Genomic DNA, 26,993 nt, shown 5'->3' on the forward strand with positions numbered 1-26,993 from the left:
TGAGTCATTTTGTCAAGGGGTTAGAGAGTTTGTACCCCCAGGTATGAAAGCCATTGCCACCCTGGGACTTTATGACTGCCTCTCACCTTGTTTGAGCCCTATCTACATGCTCCCTATGCTACTTGTTATACAAAGTGGCCTTCCTGATAGCAATGACTTGGCCAGGTGCGTGTCAGAGCTGCAGGCCCTTACCTATGAGTCTCCATATATGGTGTTTTATAAAGTGCAGTTGTGGCCCATCCTGCCTTCCTGCTGAGGATAGCATCTCCCTTTCATTTTTCTCCTGTTTCTTCCCTAAATTACATACTGTACTTCAAACAGGAATAGAGCGCTCTATTATTTCGATGTTTGGCACAGCCTGGCCTTCTACATAGAACAAATTATGCCATTCTGTAGGTTGATGTAGCTCTTCATTTCTGGTACAAGAAGTGCTGTGGCACATTATAGACTAACAGATAATTTGGAGCATAAGCTTTTGTGGGCAAAGCCCCACTTCATCAGATGCATTTCTGTTGCGGACCATATGAAGGGCCTTTCCATCACCTTGCAATGCCTGTCATCCTGGATCACTACATGCACTAAGATGTGCTATGACCTGGCTAAGGTTCCACCCCCACCAATCAGAGCTTGCTCTATCTGAGCACAAACCTCATCTGTGGCTTTCTTGGTGCATGTCCTGATTCAAGACATCTGCAGGTTAGCTACATAGTCATATGTTTATGGCTCGTTACACTGTCACCCAACAAACCCAGGAAGATGTGGCATTTGGCAGAGCAATGTACTTTGCTTGACGATGAGTGGTGGGCTGACTCCTCCTCTGTGCTAACTGCTGGTAAGTCACATAGTTGTGTTGTACCACAGCAGACAGGGACTGCCAGGAGAAAATGTGGTCTGTTGGCCCCCAAGAGCAGAAGGGTCTGGGCAATGAAGCCAATGTAGCTGAGGCAGCTGACCTGGGCCCCAGTTGTGAGTAGACAGAAAGGATGTGTGGAGAAGGCATAGGGAGATCACAGTGCGGGGTGCATGGGGGCATGGTAGAAGCATGAGACACAGTGCCCCCCTCCTGCCGAGACAGAGTTTAAGGTAAAAGTTTTGACAGCCGGGGGAACTGGGAGAGGTTGAGGGAAAGGGAGTTGGGGCAGGGCTTATGGAGCAAACCTGGGTAGAGCTGGGAGGTGGGATCTGACTTGTTAAGGATGGGCTAAGTCAGTTGGAGCAGGGCTTGAGGGATTGAGAATAGAGATGGGAAGATGGGGTTGGGAAGGAAGGAGGGGGGGAAGGTTGGAGGAGAACTGGAAGGAGCTGAGAAGGGGTGCAGAAATGTGCTGTGACTCTGGGAGGCATGGAGTCGGATTAATGGGGTCAGGGCTAAAAGAAGGTTAAAGGATTGGATCAGGATAGTGAGGGCAAGAGAGGTGACTGGGGCTGGGGAAACTGTCAATGAGTCAAGGAAACTGGAGGGGGGTTAAGAGAGACATGAAGGGACTGGATCACAGCTGGGGAATAATGGGAAATCTAGGGATCTAGGGAAGTCCTGTCCTGGGCTGGGAGCTGAGAACAGGCATACTTGGGAGCCTTGTGTCAAGAACACACTGCTGAAATGGGAGTGAGTAGATGACAGCAAGCATATTTTATGCATATGATAGGCACCCAAGCTTTTGGGAATGGTGTACCCATTAAGATGGAAAAGTGCACACATCTGAGAACTGTTGTTTCAAGATGTATTTATCTCCATGGGATGTTCTGATTTAGTAGACATCATCACCTTCAGCTGAATGGCCTTTTTCACATCTCTGAGCTTCCTATATTTTCAGCATTATCCTGTGCTGGGGATCTGTATATAATACAAGAATGGATAGGGGTTAATTTCATACATAGTTATAGCAGAACACAAGTTCTGCTACAGTTACGATTGAGAAAGCTTGTTACTTCTACCTAGTCTAAAATCTGGAAGCATGGCTGTGCTGTGACTTTGTGTGTTATGGAGTCAGGTTAGCAATTTACATTTTGGGTAATTTGAGCAAGAGCTTACAGAGATATAGCCCCTATCTTGCCCAGCCCCCTAAGTAAAACAGATGGTGACAGGTTCTATACCCATTTTTTGTTTGTCCTTGGCTCCTAGTTTTAATAGGCCAGGATGGGGAGGTGACAGGAATAGAGGGACTATATGTGGTAATGTCGCAAAGAGAGAGACACACCAGTCCTCTTGTAAATGCCTAAAATTATGTGTAACCAATATGTAATAAAAACCTGTCAAGTTCTTGGGACGTAGACCACATATGACATTTCTTTCAGTGGTCCTGTAAGCAAACTACATGGTTCAAACATTTCAATATATGATCATTATTTCAGTTGCATATTTATTATTTGTACAACTGCAGCACTGAAGAGAACTAGTAATGGTCCAGGACCAACTCCACTGTACATAAAGGGGCCACACACTTGTGGAGCCCTTAGGCAAGATGTGTGGAGGGCACCTGGCTCCCTACTCCTAGGAGGGGCAGGGCTGAGGACAGCCAGCTCTCATGGCTGCTTGGAGTGTGCTGAGTGAGCAAACCCTCATCCCCCAGCCCTGAGAGCTGCCTGAAGTGTGCTGTGCAGTGCTTTAGCAGCAAATTAAAGGGCCCAAGGCTCTGGCCACCATCACTCCAGTGGCAGTGGTTGGGAGCCCCAGGCCCTTTTGAACCATTGATCCCTGGAGCAGGTGGCCCTGCCATTGATGGGCCTAACTGTAGAAAGAGCAAAAAGACAGACCCTGGCCCAAGTAGCTTCAAGCCTGAGTATAAGGTAAAGGACAAGGTAAAGGAAATGTCCCTGTATTGTTCTCCTCTGCAAGGTAACCAGGGATTGCCTCATTAGCCTCTTCTAAACCCTGGTTTAGAGCCTGGCAGCAATGATATTTGCTGGCAATCCCGCCTGCAGGCTGATGACGCCTCCCATAAAACGTATCTCCCCTGTTCTCACTTCCTCCGCTCATTCTCCTCTTGTGCTCAGTGGAGACCGGCGCCTCCACCAGGCGGGCTACACCCGTTATAATGCCCGCTGCGATGTGAAAGGCGATGCTAACAAATGCACCGCGCGAGTCGCTGGGGCGGCCCCTGCTCTGCGGTGCCTGGGGCTGTGCGCGACAGGCCAGGAGCTCCCTGCCCCCGGCTGCCCCCGGCTCCCCCGCGAGCGGCATCTCACCCCACATCCAGCGGATGTGCTCACCCCCACCCCGCCCTCGGCTGCAGCGCCTGGCAGATACACTAAGAGAGCGGGAGCCTCCCTTCCGCCTCGGTAAGTATGAGCGCGGGAGCGTAGGTGACAACCCTTCGCCACTTCCGCCTCGGTAGGTGTCATGGCGGCAGAGCGAGCCTTGCACGTGACCTCGGGCGGGCGGAGCTCTGTCCCACAAGCTCTCGCGCAGCCTCGCTTTCCTCCTCCCCCCCGCTCGAGTCCCCCTCTCGCCCTGGCCGCTCGCGCAGCTGCTCGGCTCTTGCTATATAAAGGGGCGAAGCGGGCAGAGCGGGCGGCTGTCGGCGGCGGCTGCAGCCCGAGGCCGGTGAACGAGGCCGGGTCAGGCCTCGGGGCTCCCCGTGCGCCGGGGCGGGACGCGCGGGGATCGGGGGGACGCGCCGGGCAGGTTTATTGTTTTAGGGGCGACTCCGCCGCGGTGGGGTGTCCCGGGGGGCTCGGGACATGGCGAGCTCGGCTAACACAAACCCCGTGGTAAGGACCGGGACGGGGAGGGAAAGGGGGGCCCTGGGCGGCGAGCTGGGCGGGCCTCACAGCGCCCCGCCATCCCCGGCTGGCCTGAGCGGGGCAGCCCGCCCCCCCCCCCCCCCCCCAGCCAGGAGCCAACTTCTGCTGGCGCCCCCGTGGGCGAGCTCATCCCCCGGGCCGCCGGGTGCGGCGGTGGGATCCGCCAGAGCGGGGGAGGCGGCGGTGGGCAGGCAGCTTGTCTCCCCGAGAGGAGCCCCAAGGCGGGCCGTGCCCGGTGCCGGGGGGAGGCAAGCGGCGCCAGCGGGTTGGGGGTCGGCTGGGGAGGGGCGAGCGGCTCCCCTCGGGGAGATGCCGCGGCGGGCGCTAGGTGCTGCCTCCTGGGCCGGGGAGCGGGCGCGGTGGCGGGTTGTTGGTGTGTGGGGTGGCGAGCTCAGCTTGGCGCTGCCGGAGCCATTTTATGTAGCTTTGTAAGGAGGCAGTGGTTGAAAAGCACTTGTCCCAGCCCTGCAGGCTCGGCTGACGGAGGAAAGCCCCCTCCGGCCTCTCCCCAGTGGCAAGGAAGTAATTAAAAATACCCCGAACAACTCGCCCCTTCTCCCTCCCCCCCGTGCTTTCTGCACTCTCGGAGGTGGCTTGTTTTACTTGTATTCACATAGGTGTGCAAAAAGCAGTCACATAAATCTGTGCAGCCGCCAAGCCCCGCCGAGCGCTTCTTTCCCTTTCCCTCGGACAAAAATAAACCATCCACGAGCCTACCCCCAAAAAGCTGCCGACAAACCCATAGTCCAGTCGGTTACGGTGCAGGCTTGGCCCCCTTGTTTGTGTGTCTCTCTGTGAGATCCATCATGGCTTCCCCTGCCTTTCTGTCTCCCTGCTCCTTGTGTTCCTCCTCCCTGTGGCTGCCCTGTTTATATAGAGCCATTGCCGCTCGCTAATATAGACTCTGCCAGGATGGGAAGGTGCTTTCCAGCCCCACGTCACCGCCTCTCCATTTAAACACCACATCAGCCTTTAAATAGGGAGAGAGCTGCTGGGAGGTGCGTGCACCAGAGGCAGAGACTGAAAGAGGCACAGACACGGTCTCTTTGTCACTCAGTTCCTGCTCTCTCTGCTTAGCTATTGGTTTCCTCTGCATTAGTCTGCTGTTTGTAAACCCAATTGCAGGAGCTGCTGAACTGTAAAGTAGCAGTTGCTTATCTGTGTTAGTTTATTTACGGAGATGTCTCCATTGTTGATTAATTCAGTAGACTATATTGTAACAGCTTTATTTCCTTTTGGTGTATGATGCTCAGGGAACGAGTACCAGTCTTCACCCCTGTTTTAAAATAATCTGGAACCCTTACTGAAACCAAGGCAGCAACTAATACCTAGTATATAAACATGTCTGTCCCCTTGTAAATGCTTTTGCTGCTGCCGTAAAGTTGTAGGAGAAGTATAATGATTTTCTTACCCAATATTTTATACAGAAGTAGGGGGACTACCTATTTAATAATGCTTAACAAAAGTTTATTTAAGGTTTAAGTTGGGGAGCTAACCATGCTTAAATGATTAAATTTTGGCACACTCTGGTAGTCTGGACAAAGCTGATGGTTATGCAGGCACCTTATTACCTTTCAGGAAGGGCTCATATTTTGTAAAAGTTTTTCATAATTTTAGTGGAAATAATATCAACACCAGTATTATATGAAGATTTAAAAATATTTGCTTCTGGTTTTGTGTCAAGTAGCCCTTTATATCATAAGTGACAGGCTTATGTAAGTCTAAAAAGCTTATTGACTTCTTTTGGTTTCAAACTGTTAATCATCAGTTTTGTACAAGGCAGTTTATTATATGTCCAGTAAGTGGCATACAGTGTCCATGTGTGATGGTCTGAACATGTCAGCAAACCTTTAAAAGAGCACAGGCTGTAGTGACTGATAGATTCTGGGTTTATTTTTAGTTTTGTTACAAAAAGGCTTACTTCAATGTTGTAGTATGTCTGGTGCTTCATTTCACTTTAATAATCTGCAAGAAGTGCAGGAAAAAAGTGGGTATTCTCAAGCATCTCTAAACAGCTTGCAAATACTAGGTTTCAAAGCTTCACCTAAAACTTGATTTTTCTGTTGCACAAAGATAGTTAGCTGCACTTGTCAGTTAAAGCAACACCGCTTTTGAAAGTTGTTGGAAAAAGTGTCTTGAGTGTTGAATTTGTATCTGAAGGTAGTGTAAGCTAAAAAGAAACAAAGGACTAATTAGCTGTACAATTTTATTTTGGATTTAAGACTGACCACTAAGGCTATATCGACACTATGAAATGAAGTCAAATTTAATGAAGTTGACTTTTTAATGCTAGATTTTTATAAAGTCAAATTGGACTTCTCAGAAAGTCAAATTAGTGTTTCCATTGCCTTACCTGCGTTTGACTGCATGAGCAATGCATTGTGGGTATCTATCCAATGGTGCCCGTCGCCCTTTTGCATTCTGGATTTTTGTGCCAGTAGCTTTTGGGAAAAAAATGTGCCGCAAGTGCATGTGGGTGTCTCATATCATCCCAGAGTGCAGAACACTCACCACCTCCCTGGTTGGAAAACAGATGGCCAACGCAGGGGATTTTGTGCCATTTTTCTTGGGGTTTTCCCAAAGCCTGCCCTGGCTCGTGCCTCTTCATGGCGCTAACATGGATCCTCAACAGCCTATAGCAGTTGCACAGCGTGTTACGGCCTCTTCCCGAAGTGTCATGAAGTATTTATTTAGACTAAGTCAGTGGAGGAATGAGTTGGCTGAGGAAGAAGAGGATGATTCAGATGATGAAACTGAAGAACTGGAGACTGGGAATTCAGAGTTGCCAGCTGCCCTGGATGCATTGCTTACAGTGGAGTACAGTTTTTTGGAGAGGTGAAACCAGCATACACGGGTGGAGCCACATCATTTTGGAGACCTGGGATGACCAGCAGCAGCTTTAGAATTTCAGCACATGCAAGGCTGTTTTCATGAAAATGCATGATTTTGCTGTCCCCTGCCCTGAAGTGCAGTAATGCCAGAATGAGACCTGCTTTGACAGTTCACAAGTTTGTGACAGTCGCTTTGTGGAAGTTTGCAACGCCTGACTGCTACTGGTCAGTGGCAAATCAATTTGGGGTAGGCAGATCCACAGTGGGGGGCTGCAGTGATGAGGTATCAAATGCAATCTGTCACCATCTCATGTAGAAGACCGTGCCTATGGAAGTGTCCTGCACATAGTGGACAGCTTTGCTGCCATGGCATTTCCTATCTATTGTGGGGCGATAGATGGAACACAAACCCCCATCATGGCCCTGGACCACTTGGCTTCAGAATACATAAACTGCAAGGGGGTACTTCTCTGTGGTGTTGCAGGCGTTGGTTGATCACAAAAGTCATTTCACCATCATCTTCGTGGAATGTTTGGCAAAAGTGTGTGAGGTACACATCTTTAGAAATTCAGGTCTGTACAGAAAGCTCCTGGATGGGACTTTCTGCCCGGACCAGAAAATCAAGATTGGTGATGTGGAGGTGCCCATAGTTATACTGGGCAGCTCTGCTAACCCTCTGCTCCCTTGGCTCATGAGGCCATACACAGGCAGCCTGGACCGCAGCCAGGAGCACTTCAGCTACAGGCTGAGCAAGTGCAAAATGGCCATGGAGTGTATTTTTGGCCGTTTAAAAGCCATATTCAGGTACCTTTTGACCTGTTTGGACCTTTCCTAAATCCGTGCCCCCATTGTGGTTGCAGCATGCTGTATTCTTAACATATGCAAATCAAAGGGGGATAATTTCATGCCACTCTGAGTTGCAGAGGCAGATGCAATGAGCAGGGCTTATGCATAGGTGGACACAAGGGCATTCATCAATGCATGTGCAGAAGCAACGACTATCAGGGTGGCTTTGAAAAGTGGCTTTATGAGCGAGCAGACTGCATTTAACTGTTGTGCTACCACCCTTACACCGCACAATGATGTGTGCTTGACCTTAATGAAAACACCTCCAAGGGCACCCCACTCCATTATTTTGCGGTGAGGGGGAAGTTAGGGTTAAGGGTAGGGAAAAGAAGGGAATCCTGGCATCACGTGAAGGAATGTGAGCCTTTTGCCATGTGGAGTGAGCGACTGTCCTTGTCCTTTTCCACTGCCATGTTTGGGGACCCCAACAGTGGGGGAGGAGTTGTCATATTGAGGGGAGGCCAGGCAACAGGGTGTAGAGTCTGCATAATGAATCATGCAGTGGGTGTCCCTCTACAGCTCCAGTATGGAATACAGGATCTCGGTTTGCTCCCAAACAGCCATCAGGAGCTCTGCTGTGTCCTCTTTCCAGGAATGGAGCATGCATTGGTGGTACTGCAGGATGCTTTGTCACCACTGCAGTGTCCACTTCTGGTTAACAGTGACTGGCCGTCTCCCTGTGAGTCTTCCCCAGCTGCTGCAGGATAAGGTCCTGTTTAGATCTCTTCTTTCTCCTCTTCGTAGCAACCTTGTCTCCCTCATTGACACTGCCTACTGAAGATAATGAAGGTCAAAATTTAGATACAATTTTTAAATTTGACACAAAGAGCTCACCTGTAGAATAAATGGGTCTCTGACAATCACTGCAACTTTCATTTTCCAAGGCCACTTTTGGTTTTTTGAGGATGATCATGAATCAACCTCTGCAGAACAGAACCTATTACATACCCAGACCATCTCTTTGTGGACATGGGAAAATCTTGGTGGCTTATGAATGAGGGGCTGGGGGGTGGGGGCAGAGCACATTTGAAGCAAAGCCCTCTAAACTGTCCATTTAAACCAGGGAAAGCTCATGCTGGTGTCCAGGAGCAGGGTCCTCGGCCCAGCAACCACTTGGGGGGAGAGGGGTTCATCCTGCCAGCTGCGTGGTGGGAGGGGAAAAGGCCAGGAGAGCCTTCCAACAGCATGGAGAGGGGAGTCAGAGAGCCCACCAGCCAAGTGGTATGTCAGGGCGGTCCTGGGAATTTAAATGGCCAGGGAGCAGTGCAGAAATCTCTAATCAAAATTCCTGTGCAGCATTTAGGTTGCAAAAAAGAGACATCAGCCTCCTAAGAATAATGGAGAGTGGAAAAAGAAAATATGCTCATACTGTTTGAGCACAGGTCTGGAAAATTTGCCAGAATGCTGTGTTGCCATGATACCAGATTACTTACTGGTTGCCTGGAGTGGCAAGGTGTGCTATTGTGGAAGCTGTAATAAGTCAGGCCTCCCCAAAAACCTCATGTGAAAATTAAGTGCCTGAGACTTTTATGGACATCTCCAATAAGGATAAGCTCTCCATCCCCAGAAGTATTAACAAGCTGTTCTAAGGGTGCAGTGCAATGCATGGCTCCTTAGGTGCGCTTCCAGGTCTGAGGATGTCTGTCCCACGAAAGGTCATCACCTAATAAATTATTTTTAGTCAGCCTTTAAAGTACTACATGGCTGCTGCTTTGTTTTGTTAGAATACAGACTAACATGGGTACCTCTCTTACTGGTCGGAAAGAAGATTAATTCAAATTTCTGTTATCTAGTTCAAACTCCCAGGATTCCCGTTACCTACTTCATGTGCACGTGGAGAGCAGCAGAGGTGAAAGTGGCCAGAATGGACACCTGTGGAGCATTGTGGGATACCTGTGGGACACCTCTGCAGGCCAATAAAATCAAATTAAATAAACACTTTTCACATAGCATTAATCCAGCCTTTTAAATTCAAACTTGGCATTATGCCACATCAGACGGTCAATGAAAGAACGTCGACCTTAGCGCTCCTTAAAATCAACCTGGTATTCTCAGTGAAGACAATCACATTGTGAAATTGAGTTGACTGCCTTAAAATTGACTTCATGCTGTAGTGTAGACATAGCCTAAATATAGTTAACTAAATATGCACTTAACTTTGTGGAGTTCAGATATGAGTCTGGTAATAGAGCCAGATAAATTAACTTAAACTGGCATACTAATTTGAACAAATATTGTCAAAGAACATGACCGGTTTAAGACTTTAAGATCCCGTTTTTGAGGCCTAAACTGCTACTGTATAATAGTTCTTTAATGCTTCAACATAATTAAATCACTACTAGTAGTTTTTCTTTTGGCTAAAGAGATATTAGAATATTTTTTGGCTTACATAAATAAGCTAAGGTTGTGTTGTAGATTGTTCTAGATATGTACTCCAACAGCTTGAAACTTGGTCATTTAAAAAAAGATGTAAATATAGTTTCAAGTACTGCTTCACTCCCTGTACCACTTGCCAGTTCCTCTGGTTTTATTTATATCTTATTTACATTTTATTTTAGAAGATTTATCTCTTGCTCTTTTTCTTATGTAAAACAGGGTATATGAATTCACCAACTTCCTTTCATATAGGGGAAATTGTAAAAGTTGGTATATGCAACGTGCAGTCAGATGTATAGAATATACAAATAAGCTTCTTATCTTTCAGTTATAGAAATCTTGGTATTAAAAAATAAGTGTTTAATATTAGATGTAATAAAGCACATCCCTTTTAAAGTAAAAAAAAGTAATTTTAAGAAATTTAAGCTCAAAATGGCTTGCAGCGCTTTAAACAATTTGTTGCTTGGATTCGAAAACTTAGCTTGTGCATCTGTAGCTTCCTTTTCTAGTCAACTTCTGTCACACAGCGAGAGGTGTAGGGGAAGTATTCTGACGTACAGTCAGTTCCATTCCAAGCAGAGGAAGTACTAGTTTGTAAACCTTCATGTAAAGTTGTCATCAGTTCTCATGCCCAAATGAGAAAATCGGACTGGTGTCAGTTTGTCATAATGTGTGGGTAGTGATCTGGACTGAGCTTGTGAGACAGTTGTTTATCATTCTGGTGTTTTGCATCTTCATTTACCCATAAATGGCTAAGAAGCATTCTAGTGCAGTTGTTAGAAGGGAGGTACGGTTTACCTCTTGTCTAGCATACGCTCATCTGGCAACTTCTATAATCCAGCATGATTTTAGTTAGCCCAATGACCATGTATCATGGTGTAGGCAAGTTTCCTGTGGTCCCATAAAGTTTGTTTACAGCAACTCATCCTGGCTTTCAATGCTCTGTGCTGCTGTTTAGCTCTAATTTACCCTTAAATGCTTTCTAAGAGCCCAGTAACCAATGGAAGTGTTGGTACTGCCATTAGATAGTGTTGGGCTTCTGTGATTCAGTTTGGTGCTGGTCAGGTCCTGAGGGTGTCAGATGACAGAGGTTCAACGTGTACTTTCATTCCTACAAAATGGGTGAAAGCATGCTCATTTTAATTGCAACTTGTAATTTTCTGGACAAGCCATGTTTCTTTATTGTCTGGATTTCTCTTAAACTTGTCATGTAGTGGACTTAACATATTTATGCCTAAACCATTTGTTTTACCCCTTAGTTAACCCTGTAAAAGTAGCAACTAATGCAATGACAACTGTCAGTTTCAGCAAATTGTTATACTAAAGTAGAGCATTGATTTGGAGGTAAAAATACATTATTGTGGAGCTTTATAATTGATTTCTTTCTTTTCATACATATTAGTCAATTTGCATAACTGAAGTCCTCTCTTGAGAATGCATGCCTCGTTATAGTCAGCATTATGCCTGTGTAGTCCAAAAAGAATGTGCACAAAAGAAATTCTTTACAAACTGCTATCACATTTGGGATCTGAACTGGAAAGAGTAATGGAAAGAAAACAGATTTCTGCTCAAATGTTATATTTCCATTATCTTTTTGACTGTGCATTAAAATTCATTACAACGTGTTTCAGATGTGTAAAATTCTGCCCTGGTCTGTTTACTGATACTGTTATCCAGGATTGACTTCTGAGTAAGCAAGCAGTATTTGGAAGGAATTTTATATGTAATTTCAAATATGAGCATTTAAATCATGTGTATATACACAAATTGAAGTTAAGAGCTTTACAGACATTGTAGTTAAAAATAACCTGTTTTATTTTCATATGCAAGGCTGAGTTGAAATTAAGTTCATATTCTATGCTTCTCAGTACAGGTCAGAAGCTGAGGCCATAAGTCAAGTTTGTGCTTTTTAAGTGTGCTCCTCAGGTTTAAAGTATTGAAGGGAGTACTTCGTGGTATTCCTGAACACCCTAATATGGACAACTCTTAAAATAGTCACTGGTGCTACAGAGGAAGTTAAATTTTTCTGAGCTGGAGAGTTAAGTGCTGGAGTAATTTTTACTGTGGGGTGCAGATGGTAAAAATCATATGTTTTGATTATTACTACTTCAGGCCAGGAATGTAGCAGCACCCCTAAATTCAGCACACATAGTGGTATGTAGACGAGATACCCCGGATTAATCCCAGACATTTTTCTGAATCGTTAGTGCAGTCAGTGCTGGGGAGAAAAAACATGCATCAAGGGAAAACAGTTAAGTCTGCAAAAACTTAAATGGTAAAGGAAAAAATATATACTAAAACATTTTCAAGTAAAGATTGGGCTGTGAAGTTGCTGGCTATATCTGAGCATTGATATTTTAGCACAGATCATTACAAAGGTTATAGCTATAAAATTTCTTATATTTGTCAGGGTACTAAACTCAGGAGAGGGAGAAAAGACTGGCTAAAATAGGGCTTTCTTTCAAATGGGTATCCATGTTAGTCTGTTTCAGCAAAAGCAATGAGAAGACCTGTGGCATCTTAATGACTAACACATTTATTTGGCCGTAAGCTTTCGTACATCTGTGAAGTGGGTTGCAGCCCACAAAAAGTTTATGTCCAAATAAATCTTTAAGATACCACAGCACTCCTCATTGTTAGGTCTTGTTATCATCACAGCTCATTTAAAGTACTCTATACCCTGAGATACTCATTTTGTCGCCTCTGAACAAGGTATTTAGGCCCCAGTCCTGCAACCAGTTACAATAAACTTTCATGTTCCGGAGACCTGAGACCGGAAGGCTGCTGGATATTCAAATATTCTGGATAAGAGAGAGGTGTATCTAGCAATGCATGACACTAAACAAAAACAAGATTAGATATTAAGAAACAAAAAAGCATGTGGAGAAATTTAACAGCAGTGTTGTATACTGTAAACTTATATTGTATTTGCTATAGTTATTTGTATTTATTTCACAATACTGTATTTATTTTCACTAGACTGGAAAACGTAACTAAAATTTATGTATGGTTAAAATGCTGGTTATTTGAAAGTTCCATATAAAATAGTGCCAGATATGAAAGAGTTTACTGTACTTGTTTTAACTTAAAGTATATCAGTAGTCTCAATGACTTCAGTGATTGTCATAAAGCATGTCCAGTTAGTTTATTGCAACAATATATTTCTAACTTTTTATTATTAAATGGGATGTCAGCATTTCATTAATTATGAACTGTCATATTATACACAAGGTGCCATTGACACTGGTTGGTATTTTCACTTATTTTAAGTTGTGCGTTGCTTAGTGCTAATGCTGCTTATGTAGGTTAACCTTCAGCAAAGTATTATTTAAATCTACATAGGCCCATGAATGTTTGAAACAAGCTTTGAAAACCATATATAAGTACACAAGACTCTTTAACGTAAAACAAAATAGAGAAGCTGGCTTCAGAAGGTTCCCTGATACATATTGCCTTTATCAGAGTTGGAATGTTGAGCTTTACACTTTTTTGCTATAAACTGTGCCTCCTAGGGCAATAAAAAAACAAGTATATCCCAATATTTCAGAGTTAGGAATTACAGAATGGTGGATTGTCATTCTCCAGCTACTTGGTTTATAGCACCAGATTTTAACAGTGAATAGGCTTAAATCGAAGGCAAAAACATATTTTAAATTTATGATTGAATTACGTGTTGTTAGAATGCCATTAGTGCAGCACCTTAAGAAATTAAGCATCTTCCCCTTCAGCTTTTCTCATTTCCATGTGATTGTGAACTGTACCATTCTTGTCTCCATTATTAGAAATCCTCAAAGCCAAAACTATTAATGTGGATTTTTTTGTGATACGCAAATTGAGGGACTTATTAGATCACTTAACATCACTTGTGACTGAATAAAATCTGAAGCTTGATTTCCAGAGGTGAATTATGCATTCGTTGTAAAGACACGTGCTGGAAAAGCTTCATGATGGCTTTTGCTAGGTTTTCCCTTACATATCTTAAGTCACACACATATATATATTTCTTCTTTACATTTTCTTTGAGTTTGATCTTTGTTATGAACTAAAAATATTGGAGTCTCTTTTCCAAAACACTTATCCCTTTAATTTTAAAGACCAGTAAATGCAGTAGAAGTACTTTGGTTCATAGCGTGTCATCTACTAGCCTTCAATTTACACAGGGAGTTCTTTCTTCTTTTGAACATTGATCACTTAAATTCCTTGCTAACCAATATTAATCAAAAGTATTTAGTAGCATTGGATTCCTTGTTCAATATCATCTCAGATAGCTAATTTAACCTGTCCACAGTACTGTTCAGAGCAGCTGTTACAAATAAGTGTTGAAACCTTGACTGTATCTTTAAAAAAAATTAAAAGAAGGTACTGCTCATGTAATGCCAATTTGGAGCACAATATACTCATTCTTTGAATGAAAAGACAAGGGGCCAATGCGGTTAGCAGTTGCATGAACTTCTCCCAGTGTGCGTTAGACTTGAACTGAGGGTAACAATGTGAAGGCGAGAGGGTAATTCATCTCTTTGCTCTGTCCATTTTTGGTCTTTCTTCAATGTTTGTTATGATTTCGCAGCTCACACTAGAAAATGTTGCACTCAACTGATTGTTTGATGCAGGCAGTCATAAACAACTTTGATCTGGAGGCCTATATGTGACAGAATATGTATCCCCTTTGCAGACTTAGAACATCTCCTCTTTTCTGTATTCACAATGTAAGTGCAGTCTCCTAAGAATTGTTACACTGAAGGCCTCCATCAGGATTGGGTAGCACAGATACCTGAATCTATGCAAAATCCCATAGAAATTAAAAGGATCCATCCTAGTGTATCTTAATGAAATGTCTGTGCCATAATTGATAAAGTAAATTTAACTGGCAGTATCAGACTATTAAATGCTTATGATTTTGTGATTTTTAAAACATTACAACGGTATTTATAGAAGCCTCCTTTATGCCTGTGTGACATTTCAATAAGGAATGACAAAGTGGTAAATGTCATCATACACATACCATTTCTCTAAATTGTACTGAACTTCTCAAGGGACAGCATAATAGCAGAAATAAAAAAAAACCTGAAGCCTATTATTTTTGAAATATGAAATAATTTCTTTCAGGTTGATACTTTCACGCATCAGTATTTTTCTGTCTCTGATATTGTCTCCTCACTGTTCAGCATATCTTGTCTTTTGAGAGCATTCCTTTAGAGGGGTGTGGGTTTTTTAAAAAAATCTGTTTAGTAGCTTTAATACTAGACTATTAAGTCTCTTGTGAAACAATCACCACTTACTAATAACTTTTTTGAAAGCCTAAACTGTACAGGTCTGTAATTGAAGATGTCATCAATGATGTCAGAGAGGTTTTTCTGGATGAAGGAGTAGATGAACAAGTCCTTCTGGAACTCAGAACAGTAAGTTGAAGTTGACTCAGAATATTTACAGCCTGATAACTACTAACCAACCTACGGCATAGTGTGTACTGCTCCATGTAGTAGAAAACAGTGACTTTTCATTGTTTAAGCAGTGTGCCGATCCCCTTGATGTGTGAGCTGCGATGCAACCATGCATGGTATAATCTTCCCAAGTATATCTTACATATACTTGAGTCTGCTCTTTTCTCCATCTTCCCACGGTATTCACTTTGCTGTATCAGTTGCACATCAACATATATCAAGATGACAACAGGGATCATGTTTCAATTTGAACTTTTGGGGTATTTTAAATATCTAAGTTCTTTAAAAAGGTAGTCATTTGTTTATTAAATGTTCTGTAACTAAGAGGTAAAGTTTTCCATGATGACTCAGTTGAGGGATAAGGTAAATTGACTTAAATGTGAATTATTGAAATTTCTGACTTTAATCATGATTTAAATCAGCAAGTGGGAATGTGTTAAATAATAAATTTTAATTTGAGCTTTGCACTGAATGCTTTTCGTTCTTTTCCAAAAGCAAAGTTGATTCTCAGTGGTTGGTAATCTTTAACACATGTTGATTTGAAACTGAATATAGTATTTAAACTAAATTTCGGGCTTTTGCTAAAAAGGAGAATACTCAGTATCTCTGCACACTTATTTGTGTGGCTGTATAGCTCATCCTACACGTACTCAGATTCTTAGTTTTAATATTTTATGTTAGAAAAAGTGGTGTGTGTGAAAAATACTAAATTTTTCTTTTGATTTGTATCAAGCTGTGTTTGGAAGAAAATTCAAATTAAACTAAAAATTCATAACCCCAACATTTTAACATGTTTATTGGTTACATAAAACTACCAGGAGGAGTAAAGGGACTTTGAAGTACTGGTGGGTGAGCTGCGACTAGAAGCGAGCCAGCACTTTGAAGTTGCTGCGGGGGGAATTTGCTTTATGAAGTGCTGCATATGCACTGCAGCACTTCATTAATAAACTCCCAGCACCCTACTTACCATGCTCCCTTCAAAGTAGGGAGCTAGTGCAGACAAGCCCTTTATCTTTAGAAATCCTAGAAGGAAAAACATTGTTAAGACTGTGGAGAAGACTTCATGTTTCTGATGAGAGGAAACAGAAGAATGGAGGTGGAGAAGTGGGAACTGAAGGAAAGGGACTACCACTTTATCTCTGTCTCTCTGCTTCACGTATGTGGAGTTCTAAGGGTCATCTTTCACCTGTTGGAGAAAAAAGAAATGTCCGTGGAAGTTAAATTTAGAATTCTAATTCCTTTGTACTACTTTATTTCTAGTCTTCTTGTGTAATGCCTCAGAAGACGGGCATATGCCCAAAGTTATTGTAACAAAGTAGAATGTATCGGATAAATTAGAACCAAATTGAATTTCGTTATTTATAATAATTCCTATTCCACAACATTGAAATGACACCTAGTGGTATCTTATTTTCTTTCTCAAACACAGCTGTGGGAGAATAAGCTGATGCAGTCTAAGGCCGTAGATGGTTTTCATTCAGAGGAACAGCTTTTGTTGCAGCAGCAACAGCAGCAGCAGCAGCATCACCACCACCACCACCATCATCATCATCCACAACCGCAGCAGACTGTGCAACAGCAATCGCAGACACAACAAGTCCTTATTCCCGCATCCCAGCAAGGTCAGACCAATTCTTTGTGCCTAAATGAGATTCCCTATGGTTTCAACCGTTCACTGAAAAAGTTAAATACAGGAGAAAATGGAATCTGTTGAATTTCAGGTGTTGTGGTTGGTAGATCAAACTTTGTGTCCACTTGTTTCTCTCTCATACTGTATTTGTCTAGTTCCAGATAACTTATTTTTCTTCTTCGAGTGGTCCCCGTGGGTGCTCCGCAGTAGGTGTCGGGCTTGCCCGGCGCCGCAGATCGGAATTCTTCTAGCAGTTTCCACTGGATTGTGCATGTGCTGATGCGCGCCGCTCCCTTGCGCGCCCTCGGTCATGTGCGCGATCTGGTCCCCGCCAGTTCCTTCTCAACCGCCAATGGCTGCAGATGGAATCCGCTCCGGCTCTAAAGCCTGAGACAGATAAGATAGTTGTTTTACTTGCTATTTCGTTGTTTTCAATCGGCGGCACCGGCTATCACGGCGCCGATGGCGCAGGGGCACCCAGCACGGGGTCCAGCGGCGCCGGAGGAAGCTACCCATGTGGCACCGCTTGTGACGGTACCGAGCGTGGCGTCGACAGTGGGGCCGAGATCCCTGGCACGGGAGGGGGCGGCGCCCACCCTGGAGGGGCGGGGGAAAGCTAGAGCCAAAACCCAGCACCTAAGTCCATCTCCAGACAAGGCTGCGATGCCCTTATCTCCCAGCTTCTCCTCCCCCCCCCCCCCCCCCCCCCCCCCCGGTACACACGCTGCGTCGCCAGGCGGCAACTCCACCGGCTTATTTCGGACCTCCCTCTCTGTTCCTCCAACCACCTTCGCCTTGGCTCAGGCTTCCTTCACCCTTTTTGCGCATGGATCCCTATGAGTACTATCACAGACCAGCTTCACCATTATCAGTGTCGTCACGGAGATCCCGCTCTCCTAGACATCACGGGTACACTCTCCGATCGTGGTCCAGGTCTCCATCACCGGGCTCTTGTCCATGTTGTTATGACCGTCCTCATCATACCGAACACCGACATCGGAGGTCTAGATCCAGGGGCAGATCCCCTCCCACTCCTTGCCAACGCTCCCGTGTCCACTCTCGCTCTGGGAGGAGAACGCAGCTGTCCCAGGGAGAGTTAGGTCCAGAGTCCCGAGACTTTCCTTCATAGCCCACGAAGGAGCACGCGTACCAGTGAACTCGGGAGCCAGAGGATTTGGGGGAGTGTTATCCCAGCGGTTCCTCCTCATCCTCCCCAGATGAGGCAATTGTCCCCGGGGATGTCTCCCCTCCCAATGACCTTAAACAATTCCAAGAGCTGTTCAAAAGAGTAGCATACACAGAGGATATTCAAATAGCAGAGGTACAGGAGAAGCATCATAAACTCCTGAAAAATTTGAGACCCCCGGCTTCATCTAAAATCGCTATCCCACTGGACGAAGCCATTATGGAGTCAGCCACTAATATATGGCAGACTCTGGCCTCTATTCCACCCACGGATAAAAGGGCAGATAAGAAATACTTCGTCCCAGCCAAGGGCATGGAATTCCTGTTTAGCCACCCACAGCCCAATTCTTTGGTGGTTGAATCATCCCAGCAGAGGTCAAAGACACCTCAGTACAAATCAGGGGGGTCAGATAAAGATGCTAAGAAATTAGAGCTGTTCGGCAGGAAGGTCTACTCCTCCTCTACCTTATTATTGAGAATGGCAAACTACGTGGCACATTTATCAAACCATAACTTTGACAATTACTCTAGACTCACTTCTCTCATGGATTCGCTCCCGGAGGACAAGAAGCCAGTGTTAAAGGCGATCGTTCAGGAGGGCTATGTGGCCTCGTGAATGGGAGTTCAGATTGCCCTGGATGTGGTGGACACAGCGGCACGCTCAACAGCCGCAGCAGCGATAATGCGTAGGGAATCCTGGCTCCAGACATCTGGTATCCCTAGAGATCTACAGGCGAAGATCGTGGATCTTCCCTTTGACAAGCAAAAGCTGTTTGCAGACTCAACCGACTCGGTCCTCCACTCGAGCAAAGATTCAAGGGCCACACTTAAGACCTTGGGTATATACACTCCTTCATACAAGAAAAAGGAATTCTATCCTCAGCAAAGGCGCTACGCTTACCGACCACAATGCGCACGATATCAGCGAGGCTATGACCAAGGGCGCCATCAACAGCAGCAACAGTACAGGGCCCCCAGGCGACGTTCTCAACAAAGTCGTACAACCTCGGGGCAAGGCCAGAGGCAGCAAGTTTGATGGGTATGTCGAGGACTGCGCTATCAACACCATCGCTCAATGCCACTCTCACCTCATGTTCCATCATCGCCTCAAACCGTTCCACTCCCAATGGCAAAAGATCACAACAGACAAATGGGTGCTGGAAATTATAGCCACGGGTTACACGATCCCCTTCCAGTCACTACCACCGACAAAACCTCCCACCTGGCCTATTCTCAGGGACCCCTCTCACGAGGCGCGGCTGAAGCAGGAGGTAGATCACCTCATGTTCATAGGGGCGGTGGAAAGAGTGCCGGAACAATTCCAAGGGAAAGGTTTCTACTCATGCTACTTCCTAACAGAGAAGTAAAGAGGAGGCTGGAGGCTGATTTTGGACCTACAGGGCCTCAACCGATACTTGCGCAAGCAGTGTTTCCGGATGATTACAGTTGCCTTCATGCTTACGGCACTGGACGATGGAGACTGGTTTGCAGCCCTCGACTTACAAGACGCTTACTTTCATATAACAATCCACCTGGCACACAGATGCTTCCTCCGCTTTACGGTCGGCGGGGAACAATAAAGGGTTCTTCCGTTCGGCCTATCCTTGGCACCCAGAGTCTTTACCAAAACCCTGGCAGTGGTATCAGCTTACCTGCACAGGCAGGGCGTGTTTATTTTTCCATATCTGGACGACTGCCTACTGAAAGGGGCCTCAAAGGCAGAAGTCCTACGCATGATACGCGTCACCGCGAACACGTTTACTTCGCTGGGCCTAGTTATCAACCTTGCAAAGTCACAGACCGAACCCACGCAAGATATAGCGTTCATAGGGGTGCGCATAAACTCTATCGCATCAGGAGTATACCTGCCCAACTCCTGCTTCCGCACCATCAAATCCTTGGTGCAAGTCATGATGTACAGCCCCACGGTGCCGATCCTAACATGCCTGCAACTATTGGTGCACATGGCGGCCGCCATGTTTGTGGTGCAGAATGCCAGGTTACACATGCGAAGCCTGCAGCATTGGCTGGTGAGTGTTTACAAACCGGCAGCCCATACCGTCCACAGGGTAGTATCGCTCACGACGGAGGTACGGAAGTTGCTAGCATGGTGGGCAGATCCCAAGAACTTGCTAGTGGGAGTGCCCTTCCACCAACCACAAATTTCCATTTTTCTTACAACCGACGCCTCCCACATAGGATGGGGAGCGCACATTGGCAACAAGGTGACGCAAGGGCTATGGTTCCCCGCGGAACAGACACTGCACATAAACATACTGGAGCTCAGAGCAGTGTTCAATGCGTGCAGACATTTTCGGAAATACCTGCACGGCAAAGTAGTCGGCATCAATACCGACAATACCTCCACCATGTTCTATATCAATCGACAAGGAGGGGCACAGTCCTATGCGTAGAAGCAGTCAGATTGTGGAATTGGTGCATTGCCAACAACATAACGTTGAAAGCCTCGTACTTGCCGGGTGCCCACAACGTGAAGGCAGATCAACTGAGCAGGCGCTTTGCACTCACGCACGAATGGCAGATGCGCTCCGACCTGCTACGACGCGTATTTCGCACCTGGGGGTTTCACCAAGTCGATTTGTTTGCCACCCAGCGCAACAAGAAGTGCCCTCAGTACTGCTCCAGAGCAGGAAGAGGGCGGGGGTCCCTCGGGGACACCTTCATGATCTCATGGAAGGGCCCTCTACTCTACGCGTTTCCCTCCACAACACTTACCCACAAGGTTCTGCAGAAAGCCAGAAGGGAGAGAGCTCACGTGATACTCATAGTTCCAACTTGGGACCGACAACAATGGTTTACCCTGCTTCTGTGCATGTCGGATCGTCCACCACTCCCCCTACCGGTAGCGCCAGACTTACTCAGGCAGGCTCAAGGGTCCATAGTGCACCCGCACCCTCAGGGACTCTGCCTACAAGCATGGTTAATCTATGGCTCAGCGCCTTAGAGAGCACTTGTATGGAGGGAGTAAGACAAGTCCTAGAGTGTAGCGGAGGACTTCCACCAGGAGGACTTACGAACAGAAATGGACACGCTTTACCACCTGGTGCTCTGCCAAACAGTTAGCTCCTCTTGACGTCCCTATAACTGTAATTCTGGAATACCTGCTGGACCTCAAACGAGACAGGCTCGCTCTATCCTCACTAAAGGTCCACCTTGCAGCTATGTCAGCTTTTCAGCACAAAGAGGAAGGGCCCACCGTATTCGCCCATCCTATCATCACAAGGTTCTTGAAGGGGCTGGTAAACCTGTACCCTCCTCGAAAACCACTACCATCGTCGTGGAGTTTGGACTTGGTACTCCACACGCTATCGGGATCACCCTTCGAACCATTAGCCACAGTACCCCTCCGACTACTTACCATGAAAACGACCTTCCTTCTTGCGATTACGTCAGCCCGTAGGGTGAGCAAGCTCGCAGCAGTGATGGCAACGCCGCCCTGCACAGTATTCTCAAAGGAGGCGGTGATCTTACAACTACACCCAGCCTTCGTTCCAAAAGTTTCCTCAGAGTTCCACATTAACGAACCAATAGTATTACCCTCGTTTTACCCAAAGCCTCACAGCTCCAACAAGGAGGCGCGCCTGCATCTCCTAGATGTGAGCAGGGCGTTGGCCTTTTACATAGACAGAACTAAGTCCTTCCGGAAAACGGACAGGCTTCTGGTGTGTCTCGCTCCCAGGTCAAAAGGGGAAGGCCTCTCTTCCCAGAGGATTTCGAAGCACATTGTGTCCTGTATAAAACTGTTCTACGAGCTTCGAAAGACCTCCTTGCTAGCCCCGCCCAGGGCTCACTCTGCTAGAGCGGTTGTGGCATCAACGGCCTTCTTCAAGGGAATCGCGCTGAAAGACGTTTGCAGAGTGGCGACTTGGTCATCCTACGACACCTTCGCCAAGCATTATGCCCTGCATCGGGTGTTAGATGAGGATACCCGTCTGTCGACAGCAGTCCTCTCAGGGGCAAGCTGCACATGAATCGAGTACCCACCTCCTTACTTGGGGTTACTGCTGGCTAGTCACCTACTGTGGAGCACCCACGGGGACCACTCGAAGAAGAAAGAGAAGTTACTCACTTGTAGTAACAATGGTTCTTCGAGATGTGTCCCCGTGGGTGCTCCACTACCACCCATCCTCCCCGCTTCGGATCTCTGTCCGGTGTTTTTCAGGAGCATTCGGGGCGGTTGGTCAAGGAACTGGCGGGGACTGGATCGCGCACATGACCGAGGGCGTGCAAGGGAGCGGCGCGCATCGGGGCATGTGCGATCCAGTGGAAACTGCTAGAAGAATTCCGATCTGCGGCGCTGGGTGAGCCTGACACCTACTGTGGAGCACACACGGGGAAACATCTCGAAGAGCCATCATTACTACAAGTGAGTAACTTCTCTTTCCAAAACTTTTTTTTTCTCTTTCATGAAAATGACAATTCCCTTGTCATTGGCAGATGTCCAATAAAAACCAGTGTATGTAAGCAATTAAGAGACAATTTATTAAGGAGAGTTTCATTAGCACTTGACAGGATTTTAAAAATTTTGCAAAACCTCTAGTCTCTTCTAAAGTGACTGGGACAAGGATGCAAATGGTATTTCAGTATACACAATCTCCTTTTAAACATGTTGTTCATATTTGAACTAATTCTGTGCAAAAAAAAAACATCTGGTTAGCCTGTGGACCCAGCTGGTAATGTAGTACAGTAAACACTCAAATTACTTGGGGGTTGTCTTCCTGCAACCCCTGCATAACTCAGATTTTCACACAAGTCAAGGGCAGATAGGAACCAGGCTGCACCCTGGTTCCTGGTTCCCCTTGGCTTGCAGGAGCCAGGAAGCTGAGGCTGGTCAGTTTCCTGTCTTCCAGAATGGCAGGGAGCTGGGAACCAGGCTCATGGCTGGTCAGTTTCCCAAGTCCCACAAGGGGCGGGGAGCTGGGAACCAGGCAGCAGCCTGGCTCCTGGTTCCCCTCTCCTTGCAGAGCTGGGAAACTGAACAGGGCAGCAGCCTTGGTCAGTTTCCTGGGTCCAGCCTGTGGAGGGGAGCTGGGATTCAGGGCCAGCCTTTTTCCCAGCTCCTCACCACTTGGGGGACTGGGAAACTGCTCCTGTCAGGGGCAGCAGCCAAGAGTCAGTTTCCCTGCTCCTGTCAGGGATGGCAGCCTGACCTCAGCTGCTGTCTCTAATCAGCGGTTTCCTGCTCCTGTCAGGGTTGGCAGATGCATTAATCTGAGACACACTCAACTTGGTTGTTGCGTGTCTTGAGGGTTTACTGTATGTAAGTGCATGGATTCAAGATGTACTGTCAAATTTACCCATATAATTAATCTTTTCAAATACAGTTATCACACTGTAGACTTTACCCTAAATAAGTTTCTTAAATTTTTTGAGACCACAGAACATGAAACAATATTTTTGATGCAGAACGCTTAATGAAAATTTTCTTCAAAAAAATAGTCAGACAGCAACATCTACAGCAGAAATAAAATCAAGTAATTTAAGTAATTTGGGGGGAGGGATAGCTCAGTGGTTTGAGCATTGGCCTGCTAAACCCAGGGTTGTGAGTTCAGTCCTTGAGGCCCTCTAGGGACTGGGGCAAATAGATATCAAGGATGGTGCTTGGTCCTGCCAAGAGGGCAGGGAACTGGACTAGATGACCTCCCAAGGTCTCTTCCAGTTCTAGGAGATCCGTATCTCCAATTATATCAATCAGGTATCATAACAATGAAGAAGTAACATTGTATCCGGTTTTAATAAAAGAAAATACATATCATCACTGTATGATATCAAAAAAGTGTCAGATGCTTACAGCACACCTGTGAGTTATACAGGGAGCACCACTGTTCAGGGGAACATAGTTTAAGAAGCACTGTCTTAAAGATTCCAAGGAAGCATTTATGGGCGTTCTTGATTAAGCATTAAATAGGAGGAGCTAATATTTTTTTTAATTTACTGAGTCCCTGTAGCATAAACAAAACTCCAACCTAATACTATGCCTGCATGAGTTGATGAAGATAATCAACAATGTTATCTTATAGTCCTGACACACATGAGAATTATTGCAAGAAATCTGTGATTCTAAATATGGTTGACTTCCAGGGTAGTCCTGGGAACAGAACGAGGTTGGATGATAATTTACATTTCATGGTGTGCTTATCACCTTGTAACCATCTCTTTAGTTCTTGCTATTGCTTGTTGTATTGTGTGAAACTATAGTTTTCAGATTCTAGATCATCACAGATAAATGCCAGTTTATGTTGCTCAGAGGACGTTGGGATAATAGACCTACCTCATGTTCCTTGAAATTTTCATGGTCATACCATTTTAAATATCTAAAGGAAGTTTTGGTTTAAGAAGCAGGTAAGCTAAAGGAAGCTGCTTAGGTCAAATCACTGTGGATCCAATTAGGATTGCCATGTCACCTTCCAAGGGTTCTAGTGTGGGTCATCACTACAGGAAAAACATGCGTACTGTGGGTGCAGATGTTTCATTATGTAGAGCAGGTGGTAAAACCACTTGCTTTGAACTGCTTGTCCTTTACCTTCTTCCTATTCAACAATAAGATAAATGGTAACTTTATTTTATCTAGATCATATTGAATTGATTTATTTCTTTTGTTTGTAGCACCTCAACAGCAAGTTATTGTGCCAGACACAAAGCTGATACAGCATATGAATCCATCAGGCATGGTAAGACTCAAGTTTATGCAATGTTGTACTTCATTTGTAATGTGAAGATAAAAGTCTGATCTTTGTCATCTCAGATGCCAGAAAACAAACCAAGGTTGCTGCTGTTTTACTGATTGCTGAGCTGATAATACGTGAACTATTTGTCCAGGGCTTGGTTTTGTCAACAGACCGAAAGCTTAGATTGATCCTCTACATAAATATAAGTTAGACTAGTGATACTCAGACCTCAGTGGCTTAGGAACCAAACTGGCAATCAACATTACCCAAAAGAGCTACAGTAGTGTAAATTCTTTTTCTTTTACTTTAGTGTTATATGTTGATATTTAAACAGTGTAGAGCAAAATATTTAGTGTGTATATAAAATACACTCAGGAAGATGACTAACCAAGTATTAAGTACAACTGGTTGATAACTGGTCCATATGCTTTTATTGTGTTAATAACTAAGTCACACACACTGTTTTAATGTGTGCTGCAAAGAGCTGCAGGAGGCACCATAAAAAGCCATTTGTGGGTTGGTGAGCTTCAGAGTAAGATTTTCTGAGGACCAGTTAATACTGATACAAATGTTGTATGACAGTAGTCCCAGGAGGGGATTACTTGATGTGGAAAATGGCATAATGCAAGTCTTATTGCATATTTACCAAATGAAGCAAGACATTTCTTAGATATTAGAAATAAGAAGAAAAAATATATATAAAAATGATTCTGACTGTATAAGGGTTTGAGTTTGCCTTTCTGGTCACTACTTATTTTTAATCATTTGTTAATTGACAACCTTTCAGCCTAATTATCCATTCCTTAAAATTTTGCCCTAACTTTTTGTCTTTTGCTTGACATCAAATTTAGGCTAGAGAAAAACCTTATTGTCCTGCAGCCCAAGACAGACAAAACACAATCTGTGCAAGTTAAATTCAATTTATTTATATTTAAATTGCATAGTAAGGATACCTATCCAGAGTTTGGTGTACTCTTGATGTAAATGTAAAAGCACAGTACAAAGAGTTGCAAAATTAAATAGGCAGGAGCAGTTCATTTGCTTACTGTCTGCCACACACAGTAAACCCTCAAAATACGTGGCTTCAAGTGGCGCGTAACTTGCCTTAACAAGAGTTAAATACAACTTGAAGTGGCTCTGCAGCTGTCAGCCTGCCTAGCTGCCCACAGCTGCGGGCAGCTGGGCAAGCTAAGAGCCCCTTCTCTCTGCCTTCCCCCAGCACTGCGGCTGAGAGAAGACAAGGAGAAGCAGCCAGGAAACTGACCAGTCCACCAGTTGGGCTGGTTAGTTTCCTGGGTCCAAGGAGTAGAGGGGAGCTGGGAACCAGGCTGCCCCTGTTTCCAGCTCCCCTCTGCTGGCTGGAGCCAGAGAACTGACCTAAGGCTGCTGCCCTGGTCAGTTTCGCAGCTCTGCAACAGAAGGGGATCCAGGTGCCAGGCTGCTGCCTGCTTCCCAGCTCTCTACCTTGCTGGACCAGCTGCTTCCCAGCTCTCTACCTTGCTCATGGCTGGTCAGTTTCCTGGGTGGTCTCTCCCTCCCACCCCACCCCACCCCACCCCCCAAGCAGCAGGAGCTGAGAACTAAGCAGCAGCCTGGTTCCCAGCTGCCCGTGGCTGGTCACTTTGCCAGGTCCCACAAGTGGCAGGGAACTGGGAGCCAGGCTGCCCCCCTGGTTCCTGGCACCCACCACTCTGGGAGCCAGGGAACTGTAGCCTGGTTCCCGTTCCCCCGCCCCCGACTTGAGCAAAAATTTGAGTTAAGTGGGGGCCTGCAACCCCCATTAAACTCGAAGGTTTGATGTAGTTCACTGATTTTTTCCCCACCTCTTCAGAATCATAGTTACACTAACTTAATAGCATGATGCAGCCAAAGGCTGAAAAACTGAGTGACTTGTAACTAGCAGTCACAAAGGATTTTGTCTGCCTAACCTGCTGAGTTTCTTCTCTAGCTCTCATTCAGTTGAGCCAAATACAAGACTTCAAAAGAAAGTATCTAGCTATTTAAACCTGTTCTCTTCCCAGCCTGAGACTCTTTTTAAAGGCATTCTGTCCAATTAGGGCCTTACAAAATAAATGTTTGACTAAAGAAAATTCTTAAATCCTAATCCCCAAACCTATCAAACAAGTAGATAGTTCTTTATTTGCAGACTTCAGAATCAAAATAGAAGTTCAAATGGGAAATCACCTGAACTATTGGTACTGCAGCTCCATAATCACACAACATACTATGGCTTAGGAAGGTGGCTCTTCAT

At 45.3% G+C, this 26,993-nt stretch overlaps 1 protein-coding gene and 1 long non-coding RNA gene across 4 annotated transcripts in view; one reads left to right on the forward strand and one right to left on the reverse strand.

Annotated features, from left to right (window-relative positions):
* Window positions 1–1,707: 1,707 nt before the first annotated feature.
* On the reverse strand, window positions 1,708–4,683 carry LOC142014305 (uncharacterized). The gene is made up of 2 exons (XR_012645914.1): window positions 4,462–4,683; window positions 1,708–1,834 (listed from the first exon to the last, which is right to left on the reverse strand). It is a non-coding gene; the product is annotated as an uncharacterized LOC142014305 (long non-coding RNA).
* GTF2A1 (general transcription factor IIA subunit 1) overlaps window positions 3,490–26,993 on the forward strand; it is a 44,766-nt gene continuing 21,262 nt past the window's right edge. The window contains exons 1-5 of one of the 3 annotated variants that reach the window (XM_074996668.1): window positions 4,846–4,882; window positions 11,057–11,141; window positions 15,095–15,196; window positions 16,668–16,860; window positions 24,681–24,745. In XM_074996668.1, coding sequence (XP_074852769.1) covers window positions 16,686–16,860; window positions 24,681–24,745 — 240 coding nt within the window. In that variant the 5' untranslated portion in view covers window positions 4,846–4,882; window positions 11,057–11,141; window positions 15,095–15,196; window positions 16,668–16,685. Of the gene's footprint in view, window positions 3,712–4,845; window positions 4,883–10,236; window positions 11,142–15,094; window positions 15,197–16,667; window positions 16,861–24,680; window positions 24,746–26,993 lie in introns of those variants that run through there. The other 2 variants (XM_074996667.1, XM_074996669.1) reach the window with 2 other exon arrangements.

This window comes from Carettochelys insculpta, chromosome 6, assembly GCF_033958435.1.
Source record: "Carettochelys insculpta isolate YL-2023 chromosome 6, ASM3395843v1, whole genome shotgun sequence".
Taxonomy (NCBI): Eukaryota; Metazoa; Chordata; order Testudines; family Carettochelyidae; genus Carettochelys; species Carettochelys insculpta.